The 21506-nt window shown below is 49.4% G+C and overlaps 2 protein-coding genes across 2 annotated transcripts in view; both read right to left on the reverse strand.

Annotated features, from left to right (window-relative positions):
• Nucleotides 1–5826, reverse strand: part of LOC144247088 (hydrocephalus-inducing protein homolog) — a 32533-nt gene extending 26707 nt beyond the window's left edge. Inside the window, exons 1-4 of the mRNA XM_077786426.1 lie at nucleotides 5758–5826; nucleotides 4119–4247; nucleotides 1565–1742; nucleotides 872–1047 (exon numbers count right to left, since the gene is read on the reverse strand). Of these exons, the coding sequence (XP_077642552.1) occupies nucleotides 872–1047; nucleotides 1565–1742; nucleotides 4119–4247; nucleotides 5758–5826 (552 nt within the window). The remainder of the gene's footprint in view (nucleotides 1–871; nucleotides 1048–1564; nucleotides 1743–4118; nucleotides 4248–5757) is intronic.
• Nucleotides 1–21506, reverse strand: part of LOC144247087 (hydrocephalus-inducing protein homolog) — a 261188-nt gene that overhangs the window by 185954 nt on the left and 53728 nt on the right. The gene's annotated exons all lie outside the window — the stretch shown is intronic.

Genomic DNA, 21506 nt, shown 5'->3' on the forward strand with positions numbered 1-21506 from the left:
TCCCTTGTTCCTCCATTGGTTGCTTTCCAATCACCCCATCCCTGCTCCTCCCATTACCCTTTCTCTGGCTGGTTTCTTTCCACAGTTACCCCGCCTATCCTTTCCCAGTTATATACCCTGGACCCTCCTTCACTCAGGGCTTGCTGCCTCTGAGCCTCTTCAACCTGCCACCCTGCTACCTGATCTCTTTACCTCGCTTTGCCTGGACCCTCCAATAAACAGAGTTGGACCCTCAAGCAGCAAGCCTCTCTCCCTTTTACTGGTCTGCCATTATTACCACATCTAGCCCTCAGAGCATCTGGTGGTGTGTGGGAGCTATCCGCACTGACCAGAGAGCTCGCTCTCGGGAAGGCACCACCCCACCGACACCTGCCCTGTGGCCACAGGCAGACAGACCAGCCAGGAACCTTCCACAGCTCCAGGTGCTTGCCTGCCCACAGCTAGTACCAAGGCAGCTTGGACAAAAACTGCTTTGAAAAGGAACCAGAATGAAGCTGGTGCCTCTTGGAAATGAGCACCACCAGCACAGCCCCAGGGCACAATCAGGCAGCCGCTGTTCAGGTCTGTAAATCTAGCAGGGCTTGGGTCGGGACCAAGAAACTCCCCAGAAATGACCTGCATTTCCTTCAGAGCACCATCTGAACTCCATCCTTTGAGCGTGGCCTTCAGGATCTCTCCCTGGGGTAGAGCTGTTGCAGCCCCAGAAGAGACCATGAGCAGAGTGGCAGCCCTAAGGGCAATGCTGAGGTGACAAATGGTTGTAAGTGGGCAGGGAGGTCCCAGGTGCAGCAGGGAGCTGCTGTGGGCTGCAAGGGGCTCAGGTGACATGGGGAGGGTCGCATGTGCCAAACAAGGCTGTAGCTGTTCTTACTACAGTGCCAGAGCCAAGATAACGGGGCTTCAGGTCCCGAGTCTTTGGATTCAGAGTCTTCAAGGTCTGAGTCATCAGGGTCTGAGACTTCTTCCGAACAGCTGATATACTCCTCCGACTGTACTGATGCAGGGGTTTTACAAGCTGTTTCAGTGGCTTCTCATGTTTTTCATTTCCTGAAGGAAGAAAATATCCACAAAGAGAAGTGTGAGCAAAGTGCCAGTCCCATTTCAGCTGGGAAGTCCCTGCCTCCCAACACTGGTTTCTTCCAAAAAGAAATCCCTGAAGCAATCTATGGGAGGTGGATGCTGCTGCTGCTCTCTGAATCCTCATGTTTGCTCCCACCCATCTCCCACCCCCCAAGGAGCATCTCATCCCCTGCAACGTCACAGAATTCCAACCCTGCCAGAAGCCCTGCCAGCCTCTCTTACAGCTTTCCCAAGCCCTTCAGTCTAGCCATCATCCTTCAGGACCCTGCCAGATGTGCTGGCAAGCTCTGCAGGTTGGTTCCTGGGACAAAGCCCACACGGCATCCTCTGCTCAAGACTCATGAAGCAACCAGGGGGCTTGACTTAGTCTGGGAGTCCTGCAGCCCTCCAGGCTCGGTAGAGGTGAGCACGAACTGCCCTATGGGCATATGGTAGGGAACAAAACCGGAGGAGCCCTTCCTGGGGCCAGACAGGCAGTGCCCACCTGTGATGTTCCAGGGCAGGTTCACGCTGATCATGGGACAGGACGCTTCTCCTTTCAGGAGGATATTTTCTGGGTCCAGGTCACCCACTTTAAGCTGGTAAGTCCTCTTGAAGGCTCCTGGTAATCCTGGCACGTAGGAGAATTTCAGCACTTGCTTCTCACCAGGTGCAATGGAGCCCTGCAGGGACAGGAGAAGAGGGAGGGAATGCATCAGAGTGATGGGGATGGCTCAGGGGACAGACAGGCTGAGGAGACAGGTTCTCATCTAGAAGAAGCCATCAGACCACATCACCTTTGTGACAAATACATCACAGTGTTGGCTTTCGCAACTGTTAGAATAAATACTACGCGTTTTATAATGTTGGCTTTTGTAAAAGAAGTTTTGCTAAGGTTTAGAGTTCTTTTAATGCGAATGTTGTGTTGTGATATAAATATTGGTGAAGAGCTGTTGTAATAATAACGTTTAACCAGTGAAGGAATGGAAGCCTGTTGAATGTGCTGAAAGGTAACAAATGACTGGGACCAGGACATCTGCACATGCTCCAAAAAGGCAGGACAGAGGAGGAGCTATGTTAAAATATTTCAATATGTACAAGCATTTGTAGATATGGATTAGGCTGATGCAATACCCAGGGTATATAAGGGGTGTTGCTGTGTTGCCTGGGTGCCTCTGGCTGTGCCTAAGCACCCAAGCCAAGCACCCAGCACTGTTACTTCTCCTTTGTTGACTTTGTCCCCTACTGTCTCTTATTAAATTTTCTTTAAATTTTAACTAAGGAGTGGCCTTCGTTTCTCACACCTTCTACCTTCCTTGTGCCCAAAAAGTCGAGCCTCTGACCCTAGGGTGCCGTGTGTCCTCCCCAGGGCTCATAAGGCTGCAGCCCCAGCACAGCCTGATGTGAGCACACCTCTGCTGCTAATGGGGTTTGCCCTCTGCCAGCAAGAGCCCACCTCATCAAAAAAGGCTCTTCTGCTGCCACTGGGGAAGTCCCCGCACTGAGCAGGGCCAGCAGCTCCTCTCCTCCCTTGTAGGAGACAGGCATGAAGAAATGGGAAAGCAATTGGCTTCCTCTTCCCACTGCAAGGAGGGACAAAGACAGGAGTGCTGCTTCGGCTCAAAGGCATCCAGGCAGGACTGAGAAGCTTGGACAGCAGTGGGATGCTGTTAATTTTTCTCCCCGCTCTTCCAGCCCTGCTGCTCCCTGGCCCAAAAAGCCGCTGCACAGCAACAAAGCTGGAGGAGGCAGAGACCAGCAAGCCTACTTAAGGGATATGTGATCACACAGGCACGGTAAGGTGACCCTCAGAAACACTCCAGTGCCAACACAACCTGAGATCTCAGCCGTTGGAGTCCCCAGAGTGACTGTGAGCAACCAATTGCACTTTTAATTATGCCACAACATATGTTATAAATACACGTTCTGATGTGGGGTGAAAAATTACTATAGGGGCTGTAGATGTGCTGAGAGCCTTAACACATCCCGCGTGTAAAGGAGATTGCTGGGAGACAATGCAGGCAGGCTTTGTCTAGGGGGCTGCAAGAGACCTCCCCCGTGGAGGCAGGCAGACCCCAAAGCCCAGGAAATTTTTGCCTGTCTGACCAATCTTCTAACAACTTTGCCCGTTTGACCATCTTCCTAAAAGGGCGGAGTTATGGGAGGAATCTTACCATATCGAAGCAGTTAACACTGCCAGGTTTTCCCCACCATTTTTTGTTTTTTTGTTGGGCTGAGAGCACCTGGAGGGTCCGGCTCCCTGCAGAGCCATCTCTTCCCCGTCTGTCTACGCTGCTGTCGCCGCTTCCCCGCTCGCCACGGCAACCCAGTGCTCCGCTGCCTCTCCGAGGGAGCAGCCGCCGCGCCCCGACCGTGACAAGTGCCCGGTGCCAAGTGCCCGGTGCCAAGTGCCCAGTGCCCGGTGCCAAGCCGCAGCTGCTGAGCCCGGCCCGGCCGCAGCCCCGGGACAGCCGCTCCTGCTGCCGCTGCGGATGGAGCCCCTGCACCGCACGCTCGGTGCTGCTGGCAGCACGCTTGCTCCATCTGCCGAGCAGGACCCAACAGAGCGGCCCAGCACTCTGGCGGTAGCGCTCCGTCCCTGTCCTCTGTTGCTGTCTCCGTTGCTCATTTTCTCTCCCTGCTCTCTTTTCTATCCCCTTCTGGTCGGGACCATACCCTTTCTTTATCAATAATCAGTTTTCAGATATAACACTTGCTGCGTTTGTGCCTTATTTTCATCTGAGAAATCTATCAAAAAGAATTCTCCTCTACTTCCCTTACAGCAGAACAGTGACCAACACACTTGTGCCTCCTGCCAGTGTCTGCCCTGTGACAGCAGAGCCCCCATCAGCCAAGGCCTGGGGGAGTCTATCAGGAGAGCTCTTGTTTGATCTCCTCTGCCCCCGGCAGAAATTGCTTACAGCTCTGTCTCTCTCATGGCTGGGTTTGGGGTTTTCCCCTCTGACTTTTTTCCCCCTTCCCCCCACCCTCTTTTTTCCTTTTAACACTCTTCTGGGCCACCTGGCACAGGGCTGGGGTCAGTCACTTGTGCTACTTACAATGGTGGGATTGACCAGAAACACACCAGGCAGATGCTCGGCTGCAGCGCTGGGATTTAGCGTCCAGATGAATTCAATCTTGCCAGTGTTCACCAGGGTGACCGTGCTGTGACCAATTTCATTAAACATCTGGAGAGAAGGCACAGGAGCAGGAAGTTACAGACTCAGGCCTGCTGCTGGGAATCTCCTTCCTCTCTCCTGGCCTTGGAAGCAGACACATCATGGGAGCAGGGACCAGGGAGGAGATAAGGGCACTTGGGAACCCGGGGAACCCCCAGACACAGGGCACTTGCACAGGACCAGGGAGCTCTGGCAGCACACAGCGGTGTGGTAACAACCGTGTGAGGGCCAGCAATAAATGAACCGGGGCACACGGGCCCTCTGCACTCTGAGGGGTCACCAACAGCCAGGAGAAACAGAGACAGCACTGAGGCATTGCAGGAGAAAAGACACCTGCATGCAAGTATTGGCAAGCAACATACATGCAACAAGGGATTCACACAGGGCAACACCGACAGGGCCAGCAGCTGGAAATATCTGTGGGCTTTCAGTTAAAAGAGTGATGTGGGGATTATTCTGGGACAGTCTCCCCAAATACAGTGACTGGAAGCCCAACTTCTTCCCCTGACTGTTGTGTGGATTAAGCAAGAGCTTTAGATAAGAGCATCTTCGTGGAGGTCAGGCTTTAAGAGTGGATCAGCAGAAGGATGTCTCGGGAACATGCCCCTCAGAGCACCCCCCGGGATCCTGCCTTCCTCAGGAGGCAGTCTTAGGTACCCTGAAAAAGAGGCACTCCCAACATTTTGGAGAGGGTTGGAGATGGCCATTTTAAACCAGCTTGGATGCCAGATGTGTCCCTCAAAGGTTGTACTTCCAAGCCCCAGGGCCAACAAAGAGGCTGGGAAGGGAAGGGAGCCCTGGACAGAGGTGGGCAGGAACCTGCTGGCCGTGGTCCCAAGGCAGCTGTGCCAGGGTGTTGCAGTTCCTGTTTATTTTATTAGTTTATTGTCAAATAATTTGCTCTGTTGCACCTCCATGTTCTCCCCAAGTTGGTTCATCCCCGATTTGTACCCTGCCTCAATGCTGTCTTTCATGCCATTCCCCACCCCTTGTTCCAGCTCTTTTCCCTGCCTGTCAAGGCAACCCAACCCCTTATTCCCAAACCTGTGCCACTTCTTAGCCTGGGCCAATCCCCAACTGCAACACCCCTTTGGAATTCCCCTAAACTTGGATGCCCCTTTGGCCCATGTGACTTTACCCTTCCTCCCCCTGCCCAATCCCAAAAAAATGATGTATTCCCTTTACTCCTCCCCTGAAGACTCCCCACTGGACAACTGCTAGCAACTTCCCCGTAAATTGCAACAGTATAAAAACCCATGCAGCAGGGAGGGCTCTTTTACATTGCTCCTTTCACTTGAAATAAAATCTTCCCTGTGGAGTCTTAAGACAGAGAGCCTCCTCCTTTCTCCTTCGCCTGGTCCCTGTTGTGGCTTGTATCTGGCACTGCAGAGCATGTGGCTCTAATTCTGTCTCTGGCAAATCCCCACACCAAGGCAGTTCCTCACACCTGGCAGCACCAGAGTTTCTAGAGCTAGCCTGGGCTCTGGTGGGCTGTATCACCAGGGGACACGTGTGGTACCTGAGAGCCGCAGTTGATCTCCCGGAGGCTCAGGGAGTAGCTGACACGTGAGGCCTCCCCAGTCACCATCACCTCGTAGGTGGGGCCTCCCTCCACGTGGCACAGCGCCGTGACACTGGAGATGGCGTTGAGGTGGCCAAAGAAGGTGAAGGAGACCTGCTGGCTCCCTCCTGGCTGCAGCACACCTGACACTGGCACAATACTGAAAGCCTGGAGGACAGGAGAGATTGAGGTGTTGAGCATGGAAATGGGTGCAGAAGAGCATCCTGGACCAAAGTGCAGCTGTAGCCACTGCACAAACACGGCCACAATCACCCTAATCTCTTCCTGCATCTGTGCCACTGACCAATGGAGGGACCATGGGGAAAATCTTCTCCCATACTCAGGAATCAATGCATGAATTAACACATTACATTAAAGTGAACTGGGATGTCTCCCGGTAGCAGAAATTCTCTCTGGCGCACAACTTATTCTTTTTAATGCCTTTCAAAAGCATTTCTTACTGCTTTTAGAAAAGGGGAAGACTCAGAGTGAGAGCTCTTGGAGCTCAGGGAAGGACTCTGGCCCAGCTAATCTGACTTCTGAGGCTTTTCCCTTCTCTTTGATTTAAATGCTGCTTTCTCAAGGTGCCTCAGCAAAAGGTCCTGCAAAAATTTCCTACGGACTACCTGATGTGTTCCAGGGGGAGCAATGCCCTCTATAGGTGCTGCACAGCGTCCCTGGAGTGTCCTACAACATGTCCTGCACAGCCCCTCCAACAGCCAGTTGGTTCAGCAGCACTTTGTATGGGCCTGGAGGGACGTGAGGCCCCTCTGTGTGCAGTGCTGGGGGCCACCAGTGGGACTGGGAGCTACAGCCCTGCTTGCCACGCTGGCAATGGATGAGTGAGACGGATTCCCTCTTACCTCCTGCGCTTCAAGGGAAGTGTGCGGTACATCCATAGAGCACCTGAATCCCGTCAACCCTAGTGGGGTGTAATAGCCTGCACGAGTTTGTGGTGGCACCTGAAAAACAAGCCATTTTCTATGCTAGGAGGAAGTGACGGCCACTTTGCAAAGTCTCAGTTTGTAAGACAGCTCCAGGGCCAACAGTGTAATACCAGCTCTTGGGTGAGAGCAGACACCTGGAAACAGGTAGTCTGGCTGGGCTGGGAAAAGGGTACATGGAGATCAGGACTCATCACAGCTTGCTCTGGGAAGGAAGCTGGAGGTCTTACCATGATGATACAGATAAAAGCCTCATCTCACATTGTGAAGAAAACAAAGCAAAAAAATTCCACACTCAACACAGGCTTGTAGAATCTGAGCATGCTCCTCCAAGAAAAACTCTCCTATTTCTCCCTCTCACACACCCCACATCCAGCCACTGGCCCTGCTGCCTGGCCAACTTTCAGAGCACAGGACAACAGGGCAGCAAAAAGAGAGGTCAGCACGAGCATGACTTGTTGGTGGCAGGCTGGGGAGGCAGCACAAGCACTAGGTGTACAAGAAAATCTACCTCTGCTCCTACAGATTGGGCAAGCCCCTGCGATTCTTTCAGGGCTATGACTGCCTCCTCCACATTTGTAATCTTGAAGCGTCTTGTTTGAGATGCCAAGGAATCCAAACAGGTTCTCTTCTCCTTTGGTGGTTGAGGTTTGAATGTAGGTAGGTAAAGCTCAGATCTGGAAAACAACATAACTATGAACAGGGACCTGCAGTGGGAAGGAGGGAGGAACACCTGCACAAGCAGCTCCTGGTCAGGATGCAGCCCCTGACCAGGGTGCTGGCACGTTGAACTGAGAAATGGTTTGATCCAGCCCTTCCCAATCCAGGCTGGAGCGGGTCTGCTCTATAGGCAGCCCAGGGATGACACTGAGGTAGCAGTGGTACAGCAGCTGCAATTGCTTACATTGAGGAACTAGAGAGGATAGGGATTAACATCTTGTGGGGATGCAAAAAGCACAGTGGGAGGAAAGCAAAAAGGTGAGATCTGAGGCACTGAGGGGCAGACCCGGCCACAGACGAGCCAGCACAGCCCCCCACAGTGCCCAACGCCAGAACCTCTGCGGCTCCACCAGGTATTGATCAGGAATGTTTCCCTGACAGTGTAGGGGGGGTTGATTGACATTTTCCAACACTCCAGGCGACTCAGGTCACATTCCCCATTTTAAATTGAAGCAGGTGCCTAGAGTAACTCTGCTTGTGTTTCTAATGCCATGTGAGGGACACCGTCAAGCCGTGCCTGCCTGTCACCCAGATGAGCTGCAAGTGCTCCCCACACAGTCAAACACGACCTGGATGCACCATTCCCAGACAGGCATTCAGGGCCTGTAATGACCTGCTCCCCAAAGAATCACTGCCTTTAGCTTTGTAGCGTGTGATCTAAGGCTGGGTTTCGTTTCTGGATGAGGGGCTCTCTCATCATAACCCCCAAGAGATCCCCTAATCATCTATTCCACTGTCTTTAGTTGAATGAATGGTTTGAGGCAACTTCCCAGGACCATGGTGACCAGAAGACATTTTTCACCCTAAAGTAGAAACTCTCTGGAAGGCAGGGATAGGAGATGATGTGATGAACAAGTCCTGATGTCAAGCAGAACAGAACCCATAAGGTACATGTTGCACGGTGGAAAAGTCAAAATAAGTAACAAGTGTCCACAAAACAAGGGAGTGAAGAATCCAAGGTGTCCACTGAAAGCTGACCCCTGGGAGGGAAATCATCCTGGCAGTAAAGGAGTTGTCCTAGCAAAGAAGGAAAGGGAAGGTAACAAGATGTTCAGCATCAGCCCAGGCACTAAGTAGCTCTTTCTCTGGTCTTGGGACTTTCTGGGCATCCTGCAGCACAATGCAAGGGAGGAAGGCAAGGAGCAGAGAGCAGCTCCTGCAGAGAGGACCCATCCCAAAGCAGAGGGGCCAAAAGGGCCCTCAGCAGCACTGTGGGAGCTGGCACTAGGAGCCCTTCATCAAGGTGGACATTGCCTCAGGCCACAGAGGTCTGAGAAAGCAGCTTTCACCCCAGCTTTCCTTCCCAGGGGAAACCACTGTGGGGGCTGCACAGCACCAAACTGCTGGAAACCTATTCCCTGAGCATCCAGCCTGACCACAGCTGGTCAATGTTATTTGCCAGATCCTAGGCCAACACCTTTGTTCTTTGCCAAGTACAAACAGGACACCAGCAAGAAGAGCTTCAGGGAGAGGACAAAGGTGCACATACCTCAACTTGTTCACCTGGCTATCCGAATGGAATGACCAGTGATACTTGACAGGAAGTGGGCTGCAGTTGGTGATCTCCAGAGAACGCACTTCTTCAGTGCCAGCCATGATGCAGCCAAACTCCAGGGTGCTGGGCTGGATTTGGAGATTTGGGAAGAGGACTTCTCCCCGAAGGGTGATATGATCCACAAATGGATGGCCCCTGACCATGCCTATCTTCAGAACTTTCTCTTTTTTCCAGCTCTTAAAATCCAGTTCATAAGCTGGCTCAAATGCAATGTAGAGATGACAGGTCTCCCCTACATCCACTGTCACAGGCTACAGGACACAAACAGGAATTAATCACCTGTGGGATGATGTCCCAAGGTCTGACAGCACAAAACTGTAAATGTTCAAAGTGACCCCAGCTTGGGCTTCTCAGTTCATGGTTCATTTCCTTACAGCAGGGGTCTGTAGGCACCACAGTCTAGTCCAGGACTCCCTCAGGCCATTTCTGTGCTCAGCCCCAATACAAGGGGGTGGCTGCGGCAGAGCTGGCATGCTTTCCATGAGACACCTTTACTGCATGGCTTGCCCAGACCCAGTTGCCTGCTCCCTTCTCCCTGTGCCTTAAAGGCAGGACGGATCCTCTCAATTCAGGTAAGATTTTGATTCCTTCAGCAGCTCCGCTGATGCAGCTCAGGCCAGCTCACTGCTGATGCTGCAGAATGAACTTCTTGACCCAAGGAGCTCCCTTGAAAGGCACCAGAAAGGCACCACCACATCCCTCCTGTTCAGACCCCACTGCAGGAGTCCAGGGCTGCTCACCTGGCCATCTGGGAGGGGCTGCTGGTCCTCATCACAGACCAGGAACGGCTGCTCCAAGTCCAGCATAAGGTCCAGTGGCAGCAGGCAGGTGTTTTTTAAAGACAAAGGCTGGTACTGCCGAGTCAGATCATCACTGGGTTTCTATGGAAACAGGAGACAAGGAAAAACAGCCTCAACCAGGCACAGACCTCCTCCTGCTTCTGCTGCATCTCACATTTTTCAGCCCCAGAAACACATTCATTTCTATTTACCCTTTCTATTTATTACCCTTTCTTCCAGGAGGTTTTTCTTTAAAGATACTTCTCATGTTTAGAAACCACAGCATCCTCTGGGGGACAGGGAAACACTCCCATGTACAGATGAGGGAATAGGTCCCTGAGAGGAGGTGGCTGCTTCAACAAAATCTAAAGCAGAAAGTGACTCCAGACCATTTGTCTCCAGTTTTGTCCTTCTATTGGGCAGAACAGCACTAGATGGTCTTCACTCACATACAGTCATTTCTCACAACCTTATTGGCTCTAGCAGCCTCATAAAAGCCTAGGCTCTTTTTTCCTGTCTATGCATTGTGCTGGGCTTCTTGCATGGTTTAGAGAAACCAGAGACTTTGGGAAACTACTTCTGGATGTGCTGACATCAAACAGGTGCTGTGCCATAGCATGCATAAATCAGTTTGTGTGTGTGGCATCGAGCAGAACCCAGGCAGAATCAGGTAGAGCTGAAAAGCTTCTAATTGCATCTGAACTGCCTGTTCCAGGGGGGATTCTGTACTTCAGTGGAAGCCTGGGAACCAGAGGAGAGGCCTGAAACTGCAGAAACCAAAGGATGAAACATTGTCTCTTTTTCAGACAACTTGCAGGAGAGGGAAAGATGATGCTGGAGTTGGAATCCAGAGACTAAAGGGCACCTGCTCTGCTTCAGTGTTATCATCACTGCAGCTGCAGGATGTCTGGGGGTGTGGGTCTCAGATTCAGTCAAAGAGAGAAATGGAGAGTTTCTAGCCAGGCAGAAGCCTGGTAAAGAGCTGGGGGAAAATGTAAATAATTCTTTATCTCTCTTGTTCACATTGTTTATAGTGAAGTTCTATCACTGTGCGTCAGGCACTCTGCACCAATGGGGTGGGTTGTTTCCACTTCAGGACCAATGGAATTGGTCCTCACAGAGCTCTGTATAAAAGAGCAGTGTATTTTGAATAAATGAGAGTTTCACTCTCAGCAGCCTTCTGAGTCAGTCTTCTCATTCCCGTCCTGCCTCAACAGCAACATGGGGGTCCTCTGAAGCAGGTGCAGCTTAGGGAAATGCACAGCAGAGAAGGCAAAGAGACACAGGAGATGATGGGTTTTTCCTTGTCAGCCTGAGGAATTCACAGGAATCTCCATTTTTCCCAGCTTCCTTAGAGCATCGGTGTACAGACATCACCGTGCCTTGGAGGATCCTCAAAAGCCTCCCTTTACAGTGAGCAAAGAAACTGGCATTTCTCTGGAAGCGGCCACGATCCCCCTTGGCAGTGCAGCTGTAATTTTACTTTGGGGAAGTTAAATACCAGTCTCACCTCTAAAAGCGTTGTCACTTACTTTACAGAGTGTCTTAGGAAAGGTAAAGAGGAGCTTTAACACAAGCACACAACCCCCTCAGCCATGCTGTTAAATGCCAGGATGCAATCCCGAAACTTACCTTCTCCACGTGGAAAGAGAATTGTCTGGCTGATATTTCTATGGAGGGATCAATATATTTGCAGATAAGGACTGTTTCTATTATCTTCTCTCTCCTGCTGGCTATCCCTCTGACAGCTTCACACATCACATAATCCTGCACCTCCTGCATGCAAGAGTCACTTGTCACCAGTGGGTGGTGGCAGGGCACCCTGCAAATGCCCGACATTGGCTCAGCACCCACCATAGGCCTCATTCCTGCCACTGAGTTATGGTCACTGCCCCCTTTTCTTCCTGCGATGCAGCTTGTTTATTCTGTGCTCAATTGTCTGCAAGACTGTACCCCAATAACCACTTGGCACTTGTTTAATTCACTTTCTTTTTGGGCTCCTAGTCTAAGTGTAATTTATTTCTCTGCCCTTCTTTGCTGACTAAGCATGCAATGCTGTTTGCCCCAAAAGAGCAGTATTTCCTTCCAGCCCTACTTTGGTATCAGCACTGGGTTCTGGTAGCTGTGGAATCACAATAAAGTCTTAGCTGGTCTGGGGGGGGGCAGCAGGGAAAGCAACTGGTGCTGCCACAAAAACGTGTGGTCTTAAACCAGTTTCTTGAAGGCCCCTGCTCATTTCCCCAGGCTAACGTCGAGGGACTGTGGAGCAAGCCCAGGAGAGGGGATCTGATGGTTGCCCAGGCTCAGCCCCTGGGGGGCACCTCACCTGTGCGACGCGGGAGAAGCCTCGCAGCACCAGGTCCGCAGACTCGCCTGGCTGCAGTTTCATCAACGGTGGCTCCAGCGCAAACATGGGGGCGGCACGTTTGGGGCTCTGGGAATCATCTTTGGGGCTACTGAGGGCTGAGATGCCCTGGCCCCCCTCCTCAGGTGGGCTGTAGCATCCCGCGCTCCAGAAGAGCTGATAGAAATGGTGGCCCCTGTTTGTCACTTTGAACCGATGAATATAGGGAAGGAAGCTAGAATAGAAGGCAGGATGGAAAATATTATGGGAATAGCTATTTCCCTGGTCATCAGATTGCTCCCAGTGAGCAACCTGAGGTGTTAATAGCTTGGAGAAGGTCTTCATTTCCAGCTCTTAATGTGGACCAGAAATAGTATCTGATAAGCTGCCCTGCTGATGTCATTATTGCAAAGAGAAATATGTTTATAATGATAATGTAGCATTTTCCAGGCAAGGCTAACAGGACCTGGTGTTTTCCTCCAAAATCTTTGTTCTGGGGTGATTCATACTGTTGCTGTACTTTGTACTAATCTGTGCCCAAAACTGCAACTGAATCTTTGAGATCCTGCACTTGGGGACTTTGTGTGTGGGGGTATGATTGCAGGCATTCCCAAAAGCCAGCTCAGAGGCAGTTTCTGGATGATCCCAGCAAGCTGATAAAAATTGTCTGCCTGCTCCAGGAGAGGAAACCAGGGAAGCAGGGCCTCTCTCGTTGGTAGCAGCCTTGGTTTTGCACTGGTAGCCATCTGTAGAAACTTCATTTTGCAATAAGAAACTGTTTGGAAGTGAACTTTGCAAACTCTGCTGGCAGTGAAAAATTGAGCGAGGTCCTGGGCAGAGCAGGGCAGCAGCAGAGCCCATGAACAGCGTGAGGAAGCAGCGGTGCAGACCCCACACAAACCAGAGAGTTTCCATCTGCCTCTGGGACTGCTCTGTGGGTTCCTGCCTTCACGGTGGGAACTGTCACCCTCCTGTCTCTTTGTTCCCGGGGCCCCTGCATGCCATTTTGGTGTGATGCCATCTTCCCTTGGTCCCTCAGCCACAAGGAGAGACCACCTCATCTGGGCACCATTTCAGGAACCTTTTGTGAGCCTGCCATCATCACTTGATCATTACTCACTGTCCTGCTGACAGACATTTATGTCCTCACTTGATCAAGTAATAATCAAGACACTAGAACTAAAGAAAATTCAATGGCAATTTAGCAACTTGTTTCTCTGACAGTGGCTTTTGAGGGTGTCCAACAACTCTCAACTGGCCATCACATGTTTCTAAAGGAATCTCTCTGCCTTCAGGGAAGGAGTCAGGGCTTTGGACACTGAAGACCTTGCCTGAAGGACTGCAGCAAAACTGCTCCTTGTTGAGACAGGAGCAGAGGTGGGAGTGGAGAGATCTCCTACCTGAATTGGCATCCCAGGTTGAGCTCTGGGGCAAATGGTTTGTCTATGACAATTGTGCTGCCAGTGCCCAAAGCCACCAGCTGATAGGCAGTCCAAAGGCTGTCCCCAGTGAACAGCTGGATAGTGTTAGCAAAGAGTCCAGTGTCATCCAGGGTTGCTGTGACAGTCACAGGCACCTGACCCCTAGCGGGGATCACTCCTTCTCTGGGTTCAATGGTGTAACAATGGGGTTTGCAAGGCTGCAAGACAAGCATAATATGCATTTAGGATGGGAACCATACACCCTCGTGTCTTGTGGAAAAAAAGACTAAAGAGGGGATGATAAAAATCATAAAGGCTTAAAATCCCTAAAATAGAGTATTGGGCAACAGCAGAGCTCCTACAGCTTGTCTTTTCCCCTCCTTTAATGGACTCACCTAATTAACCCAGTTCTGCCCAACCCAAGGGATACTTATCCTCAGGAGAGTGTTCCTTCCCCAGTCTTTCTCTGGAGTGTATGCCAAGGAAAGCTGCTTTCTCTCTCCTGGCTTCTCACAAAGGCTCAAGGCCAGAGGAAGCCAGGACTGCTCAAATCCCACTCCAGAAACCACACAGCTGGAGGATAATGCTGAGAGCCTGAAGAATATCTCTGCAAAACCAGTTGTGCAAATCCCCAGCACCAAACTATTCTTTCCCAAGGGGCCATCAGTGCTTCTCAACATCCCCTAAATGACTGAAGCCCTCACTTCCCACCAATCATCAGCTGTAGAGAGGTGCCCCAGTACCCTCTGCTTTGGAAAAGTCATCTCCAAATGGTAAGAGCAGAGCAGGAAAACAGGAAGCAGAAAGAAAACTGGACAACATGTGCTCTGTGGGCACGGCTCACTCTTCCCTAAAACTCTTGTCATCTGGTTTTTCATGGATTTCACAGATTGGCTAAAAGAGCTGGAAGCTGCCCAAAGAAGGGAGGAAAGGCCTTGCACCAGCACAGCTGTGCAGACACAGCTCCCTGCTACCAGCATGTGCAACCCATCCTTTACACACCACGACCACCCAGCCAAGGTGCATTGCTCCCTGCAGAGGCTGAAAGCAGAATTCTATTGTGGAGTTAGAGAAAGCTGTCCTGGAAAAATCCCTCACTTTGAGGTTACATTTATCCCCCAAACAGCGGGAATAGCAGCAAGAGGAAAATCCATGCCCCTCCTTGGCCCAGGAGGCTGTGGCTGGACTCTCCCACATGGCCTAATGCTTTACCCACAGCCACAAACAAGTCCCTCGTATCAGGTTTTAACCAACCCCACAAGTCCAACACACCCAGCATGAAGAAAAACAAACCTCAAGCCCCTCATGGATCTCCCCATCCAGCAAACATCCCACCCAGCCGCAGGCCCAGCCTACAAGGCCTTCCTGGCTGCACCAGCCCTGCTCCCCCTGCCAGGGCAGCAGCCCCAGCTCCTTCTGCCCTCTGCAGCCTCCAATATTAAACTGCCTTTCTCTGCAGCTGGTGCCCAAAGATGCTCTTCAATGGCACAGAGACCACAGGCTGCAGGGGTGCACAGCCCCACATGTCTTTGTGTGGACAGCCCAGCTAGCCTGACCCACAGGAGGTGTGAAAAATGCCTCCCCACGAGCAGTCTGAGGACAGACCCCGCACCCTGCTCTCTACTATGAACAGCAGTTTGGCACAAAGCAAGTGAAGATGGAACAGGGAAACCATGGGGAAATCCATGTTCTCTGGGGAGCAAAGGACCACAGGTTTCTCTTGATATCAGAGCTAAAGACAAAAGATAAAATTAAGGGAGAACTTGTCAACACAATCCAGACTAAATTCTGCTCCAATATCTCTGCAACTGATTTCATTGAGGGGTGCCCCAGCTAACACCACTCCAGAGCCAGGTTCCTCTTGCCTCTCTCAGAATATTGGAGTATCTTGCTCCCTGGCACAGCCTGCACTGCCTGTCCTTTCTGCTGATTTACATGCAGTGCCACAATGGCCCAGGTTCAGATGTTTGGCACCATCATTTCCATGTCTTATATTAAAACATGTAAGTTTAAGTCCTTGCAGCCACTCTTCAAATGCCAGCTTTCTTTTCTTTTACAGAAAGCTCTAGGTTCCCAGAAGTCTGACATCCTCTTTTGTGCTCAGAGAGATGACATTTAAAAACAGATGTTTCCAAAGTTAATAGCATTTTAAAGAACAATTAATTAAAATTATCCTTGATTGCTGCTTAGATTAAACTACCTTCTGTGTCAGACACTGAGATTACCACCTCTAAGGTGTGAGCTGTTAGTGCCACCGATCCCTCCTGTCCTTATCCTCAGCAGCCTGTGCCTGTTTTCCCCAGGAGAATCCCTGTACCCTTGCACCCTGCCAGGAGCAGTTGCACAAAGGCACACATCTCCCCTTGCACTCACCAGTGGGTTTCTCTCATCCCCAAACACGCCGATAAGAAGGTTGGTGCGATGCTTGCCCACTGTTTGGACTTCAATTGTAACTGGAATCTCTGCAGTGCTGTGAGGCTGGACAATCCCACAGGGTTTGTGGCTGGAGTAGAACACAGGAGAGTCCTCCTTGCGTTCCTGGCAGGGACAGAATCAAATGCAGCTTCAGAGGGACCTCTGAAGAAATTATAGACTCCTTAACATCCACCGCAACAGCAACTTACACACATTTTTAAACATCCCCATGACAAAGGTAAAAGGCACAAACAAGATGCAAGAATTGTAGGCTTAGCATTCTCAGGGGTTCCTGCAAGGAGGCTGCCAGCACAGGCACTGGTGTCTGTGGATGCAGCAGCTTTTCACAACCCTCTAATATCGCCCACAAGAAAACACCCTGAAGACTGGAACATAAACTATCCTCAGGAAGTTAAACTACATCCTTAAGTTTACATTCAGGTAGGATCCTGTTCTCAGCAGATCTTTAAGACAGAACAGAAACCAGCAAGGCCTTATCCAAACCCTTTTTTACCCTAATATCTCCTCAATAATATTTGAGAGGAGGAGGAGGAGGAGGTGGATGCGATGCCAAACCTGGGGAATAAGCCCGTAGCAGCCAGGAAGATTGGTGTTATTTGCAACGAGGAACTTCCTCTGGTATGGCACCTTCGGCCGGCACTCACCGTACAGCAGGACTTGGGGGTACACGTGCAGCTCAGGAACGAGACACCTGGGCAAAAGATGACCCCGGGCAATGAGACACTGAGAGAACGGAGAATGTTTACCCCCAAAGATTGTGAAATGGAGCATAACACATTTGTCACTGTCAAACAGACATTTAACAACCCTACAGTGGTAAATTGCCTTCAAAGTCTTCCTGCTCAAACATGTCTTGTAAAGGAGGGGCAAACCCTGAGCGGCAGCGCCAGAGGCTGCCAACTGCCCCAGGCAGAGCACTTTGTTCCGCAGGGGCTGCCTCAGCTCCTCCTTTACCCAAGGGGGTTTGCAAGGACTCCTGTAACAGTCCCAGTGATCTCTGGGGAAGCCTTCTCAACAAGGATCAGTGCTCACTAGGGCTCAAGGAACACACAACTCTAGCAGCTCAGTAAAAATCATTCTCTTCTCTCCCACGGTGCTGCTGCCCTGCTTGAGAACTCAGCTGTTTGCCCCAGCCTTGGAGGGCACGAGACACCCCCTGCCCTGCAGAGTGGGTGATCTCCCCTCGTCTGAAGCCCCCCTAATTCTCCTTTTGCCTTCCGATTGCCACGAGGAGGAACCCCTTCCCCCACTGCTGTTCCAGCTTGAAGGAGATGACAGTGCAGGTGCAGCCACTGTACCGTCACGCTTGCTGTTCCAAACAAGGCCTGACAAGGACCTGGCAAGGAATTGGCAAAGACCTGACATGGACCCAGCATGGGGCGGCCTGCTGCGATGCCTGCTTCACTCTCCACCTTTAAGCCAAATGAACTTTTGGGGTGACTCTGGTGGTCTCTCACTGAAGACCCCTCATCTACCTTGTTACCACCATGACAGACCGAGATTGACGACCCTCCTCCTGAGGACTGAGACTGAGACCCCTACCACAGGGAATGAGGGAAATGGTGGTGTGACCACTATTGACATGACCTGTTCTTGTCCAGTAACTCCAATGGACTTATTCTTCATTGTGTTCATCCTGCCTTGGTGGTTTCAGTGGACTCACCTGTTCCCCCGCAGCAATTTCAATAGACTCTCATTGTCCTGTATGTTCTCCCCTTTTTCCTTGGTGGACTATAACTGGACCAGTCGGTTGAGCAGGACTTTGGAGACTCTCCCCGACACAACAAGATGGATCCCCATCCCTCCAGATCAGTGAGGATCTTGCCTGTGTTGGTAGCTATTTCCATCCCCCTCTTTTCTCTCTCTTTATGCTTTTATCTCCTTTCTGACCCCACTATCACATTTATTGTTTTGGCTCCTAATAAAAGTGCATTTGTTGTGATTAAACTGATAGTCCCCTGCTGTTTGCCTTTTGCACTTTTGGGATCGGTTAATGAACTATCACGACACCCCGGAACAAGTTGTTGAAGTTGGCAAAAAAGACCAATCTGTGGTTGCGGCCAAAACGCAGCTGGGTGCCAGTGCAAGGGCCCATTGTCTTCACTGATGGTTCTGGAAAAACAGTCAAAGCCATTGTGACCTGGAAGGATGAATCTGGATGGCAAATGCTGGAGGGCCATGAGCTTGGCCCAACTGGTTGAGTTAAAAGCCGTTGCCATGGCACTCCAGAAATTTTCTCACGTGCCTCTGAACTTGGCCACTGATTCTGCCTATTTTGCAGACATAACCAAGCGATTGGATTGTTCACTTCTGAAGGAAGTAAATAATGCAGTTGTGTTTCAGTTATTGAGAACCGTGTGGAGTGCTTTTCAGGCCTGAGTTCATTCATATTACATCTTGCACATTCGGAGTCACACCAAGTTGCCACATTTCGTAACAGAAGGTAATGCCAGGGCTGACAGGCTGGCTAACCCTGAGTAGGTAGCGCCTCAGCTGACAAGATTGTGCAAGCCAAAGCATCGCATGGCTTTTTCCATCAAAGTGCACATACCTTGCAGAAACAATTTCACTTAATGCCAGCTGAGGCTCGTGACATTTTCAGTTCTTGTGCTAATTGTCATGGACTTGCTGCACCTTTGCCAGCAGGGATGAACCCCAGAGACGTAAAGGCCTTGCAGCTTTGGCCAACAGATGTTACTCACAGCCCTGAATTTGGCTGACTTAAGTATGTGCACGTGTCTATCAACACCTTCTCTGCCATGTGGGCCTCTGCTCACACTGGAGAAAAGGGTCACAATGTGACTGCCCATTGGAGGATGGCTTTTGCAATCTTGGGAATACCTTCTTCTGTGAAAACTGACAATGGCCCTGCCTATGTCTCACAGAAGATGCAGCAGTTTTTACGTTTATGGGGAGTGTCACACAAACTTGGTATTCTGCACTCTCCAACGGGCCAGGCCATTGTTGAAAGCGCTTGAAGCATGTTCTGTTCAAACAAAAAGGGGAATGCCTGGGGAAACCCCACATAGTCAATTCGAAAAAGCTTTATATACAATCAATCATCTTACAGTGCCACAGAATTCAGAGAATCCTGTTAGTCTAAATAATTTTCTCTCATTGCACTCTTCAGGTGAGACGCATCTACCTTGAGTGAAAATCCAGATATGGGACCTAGTCACTAGTAAGTGGGAGGGCCTGTACGACATTATCACCTGGGGACGCAGGTATGCATGTGTTTCCACAGATACTGGAGTACACTGGGTACCTGCGAGGTGTGTCCACCCTGATTTGCTACACCAAAACCACAATATGGCCAACAGGCAACCTCTGAACAATGATTGAGATGTTTGTCAATCATCAATCACATGGCCCCTCCACAAGTGGGGAGTGAACATTCCATCCTTTCTTTGTTTCTAAAAAGGACTGTTGACAGGCTAAGACTATCAGTTCTTTGAACAAAGTAATGATAAGTTGTTACTGTATTAGATTTAGTATTGAGGTTGTATTAGAATAGGTAACATATTTTAAGATTAATAGTGTGTTTCTTGTAAGAGGGAATCCCAAGATTTGATCTGTCCAACCATTTCAAAATGGTGTCCGATTGAGGTTCTGATTGGTAACTATCAACTGATAGAGGAACCTCTGGAGCTGTGTTTGTTTTGCTTTCTGAAAGGATCCTCACAGAGGATTACAAACACTGCCTCCTCCTTTAAACACAAAGTGGGACCTGTGGATGTGACAGCCTGGTCAGAAAGCAAGGAAACTAGATAAATTTTCCCAGAATCGGTCTGAGAGTCTTTAGGGAGTTAAAGAGAAACAATGATAGCTTATTATCATAAACAAGCTGCAGGTGGTGTTTTCCTACTCTCTGTTTCCTTGTGTTTCTCAAAGATGGTTTATAAGAAAGGCATCTTGTTAATTAGCCAATCAGGCAAAATGTATTGATTAATTGACCAACCAAGTCTATCTGTATCAGAACAATGTATAAAGAGAGGATCCATAGTAAAGATTCGCACTTTGTGCAAACCAGCCTTCTGGAGAGTCTGTGTCGTTTCTCACTCAATAGCGACAAAACACTCCACAGAAAACACAATTATGCTAAAGAGTATCCTTCTCCTTTCTGCAAAAGGCCCATCACAGAGGGCATAACCAGGGTGGCACAGAAAGCTGCATCAAGAGCTTGTGGTGGGAAGGAGAATTCTTTGTTGAAAGGGACTTGTAATGCCTATGGAAATTCTGTGCAGTGACAGAGCTCTTGTAAGAGGTGTAAATTGGTACAATGCCTTCAGGTTTAAATTCAAGCTAGAAGAATCCCTGCTCCCAGAGCAGCTACCTTTCTGTCACTGCTCTTGGACTGCAGCTTCAGAAATAGGCAAAACAGACCTTATCTTCAAAAACCTAAAAGTTCGTTTTGGGTTCCTCAAGCAGATTCAGGAACCACCTGAATTATACATGTAAATACTTAACATGAAAAGACAAGTGCCTCAAAAAGGCAAAACAGCTTGGTAATTTGTAGAACATAAATTTGATCAAAAAGAAAATGTGTTAATAGATCGTTCTGAAGATGACATTCATAATTTTCCTGGTGATATTGTGCACTGTACTGTAACAGTGGGCAACAACTGGACATGGCCAGTAGAATAACTGTATATGCTTTTCAAACTTATTCTTAGTATTCATTGAATTATTCATTGAATTCTCATCCTTTTGTACACTTGAGCTCTGCTGTAAATTTCAGAGACACTTTTTCACAAGCTTCTAACAAGTTACTCTGGATCCATGGGAATTACTGAGACCAAAATGAGTCAAAATGCCAAGTGGGATTACTCTTTCTCAAAGCCTGGAGTCACACAGAATGAAGCAGTACTTAAATCATCATGTGCATCCCATAGACATAACAGTTCTGTTACTGATCATGTGCAGTATTTTTTTTACTTTTGCTACAAATGAAAGAATAAGCTACAAATAATATCTTGAACCTGTGTAAATTAAAGGATGGCATTGCAATACGCTAAAATATTCCAAGGGCACCCAATGCTGGTGCAGTAATACAAGAGAACTGTAAGTATGTATTATAGTTATTATTCATATTAGGTAAAAATGGCTCAACTCAGATTTACAAAGCAGGAAACAAGTCATGGAGAGTTGAAATGATGGAGCTGGGACAATGTAGCCAGTCTGCTTTTTGTGAGACATGCTCTTAAGCAGTGGCAGTCGAAATGTACTCATCTCCTGTAACTTTGCTCCTTGTGATCTACTATCCACCTCTCCAAATTTTCTGCTCTTTTTTTTCTTTATTTCTTCAGCTGAGTACCAAAAGGAAACACAGAACTGCAATGTTTCTACCAAAATGATATATATTTTTTTCAAACTAAAAAATACTCAGAGCTTTTAGAAAACACAACAGAAATCCTAGAAAGTATAAACAGTACAAGATACTGAATGATATTTTTACATCATTCTACATTAGCCAAAAAATGGATAGTAGGGCTTGAGGAACAAGGATAT

The sequence above is a fragment of the Lonchura striata genome, chromosome 13 (assembly GCF_046129695.1).
Source record: "Lonchura striata isolate bLonStr1 chromosome 13, bLonStr1.mat, whole genome shotgun sequence".
Classification (NCBI taxonomy): domain Eukaryota; kingdom Metazoa; phylum Chordata; class Aves; order Passeriformes; family Estrildidae; genus Lonchura; species Lonchura striata.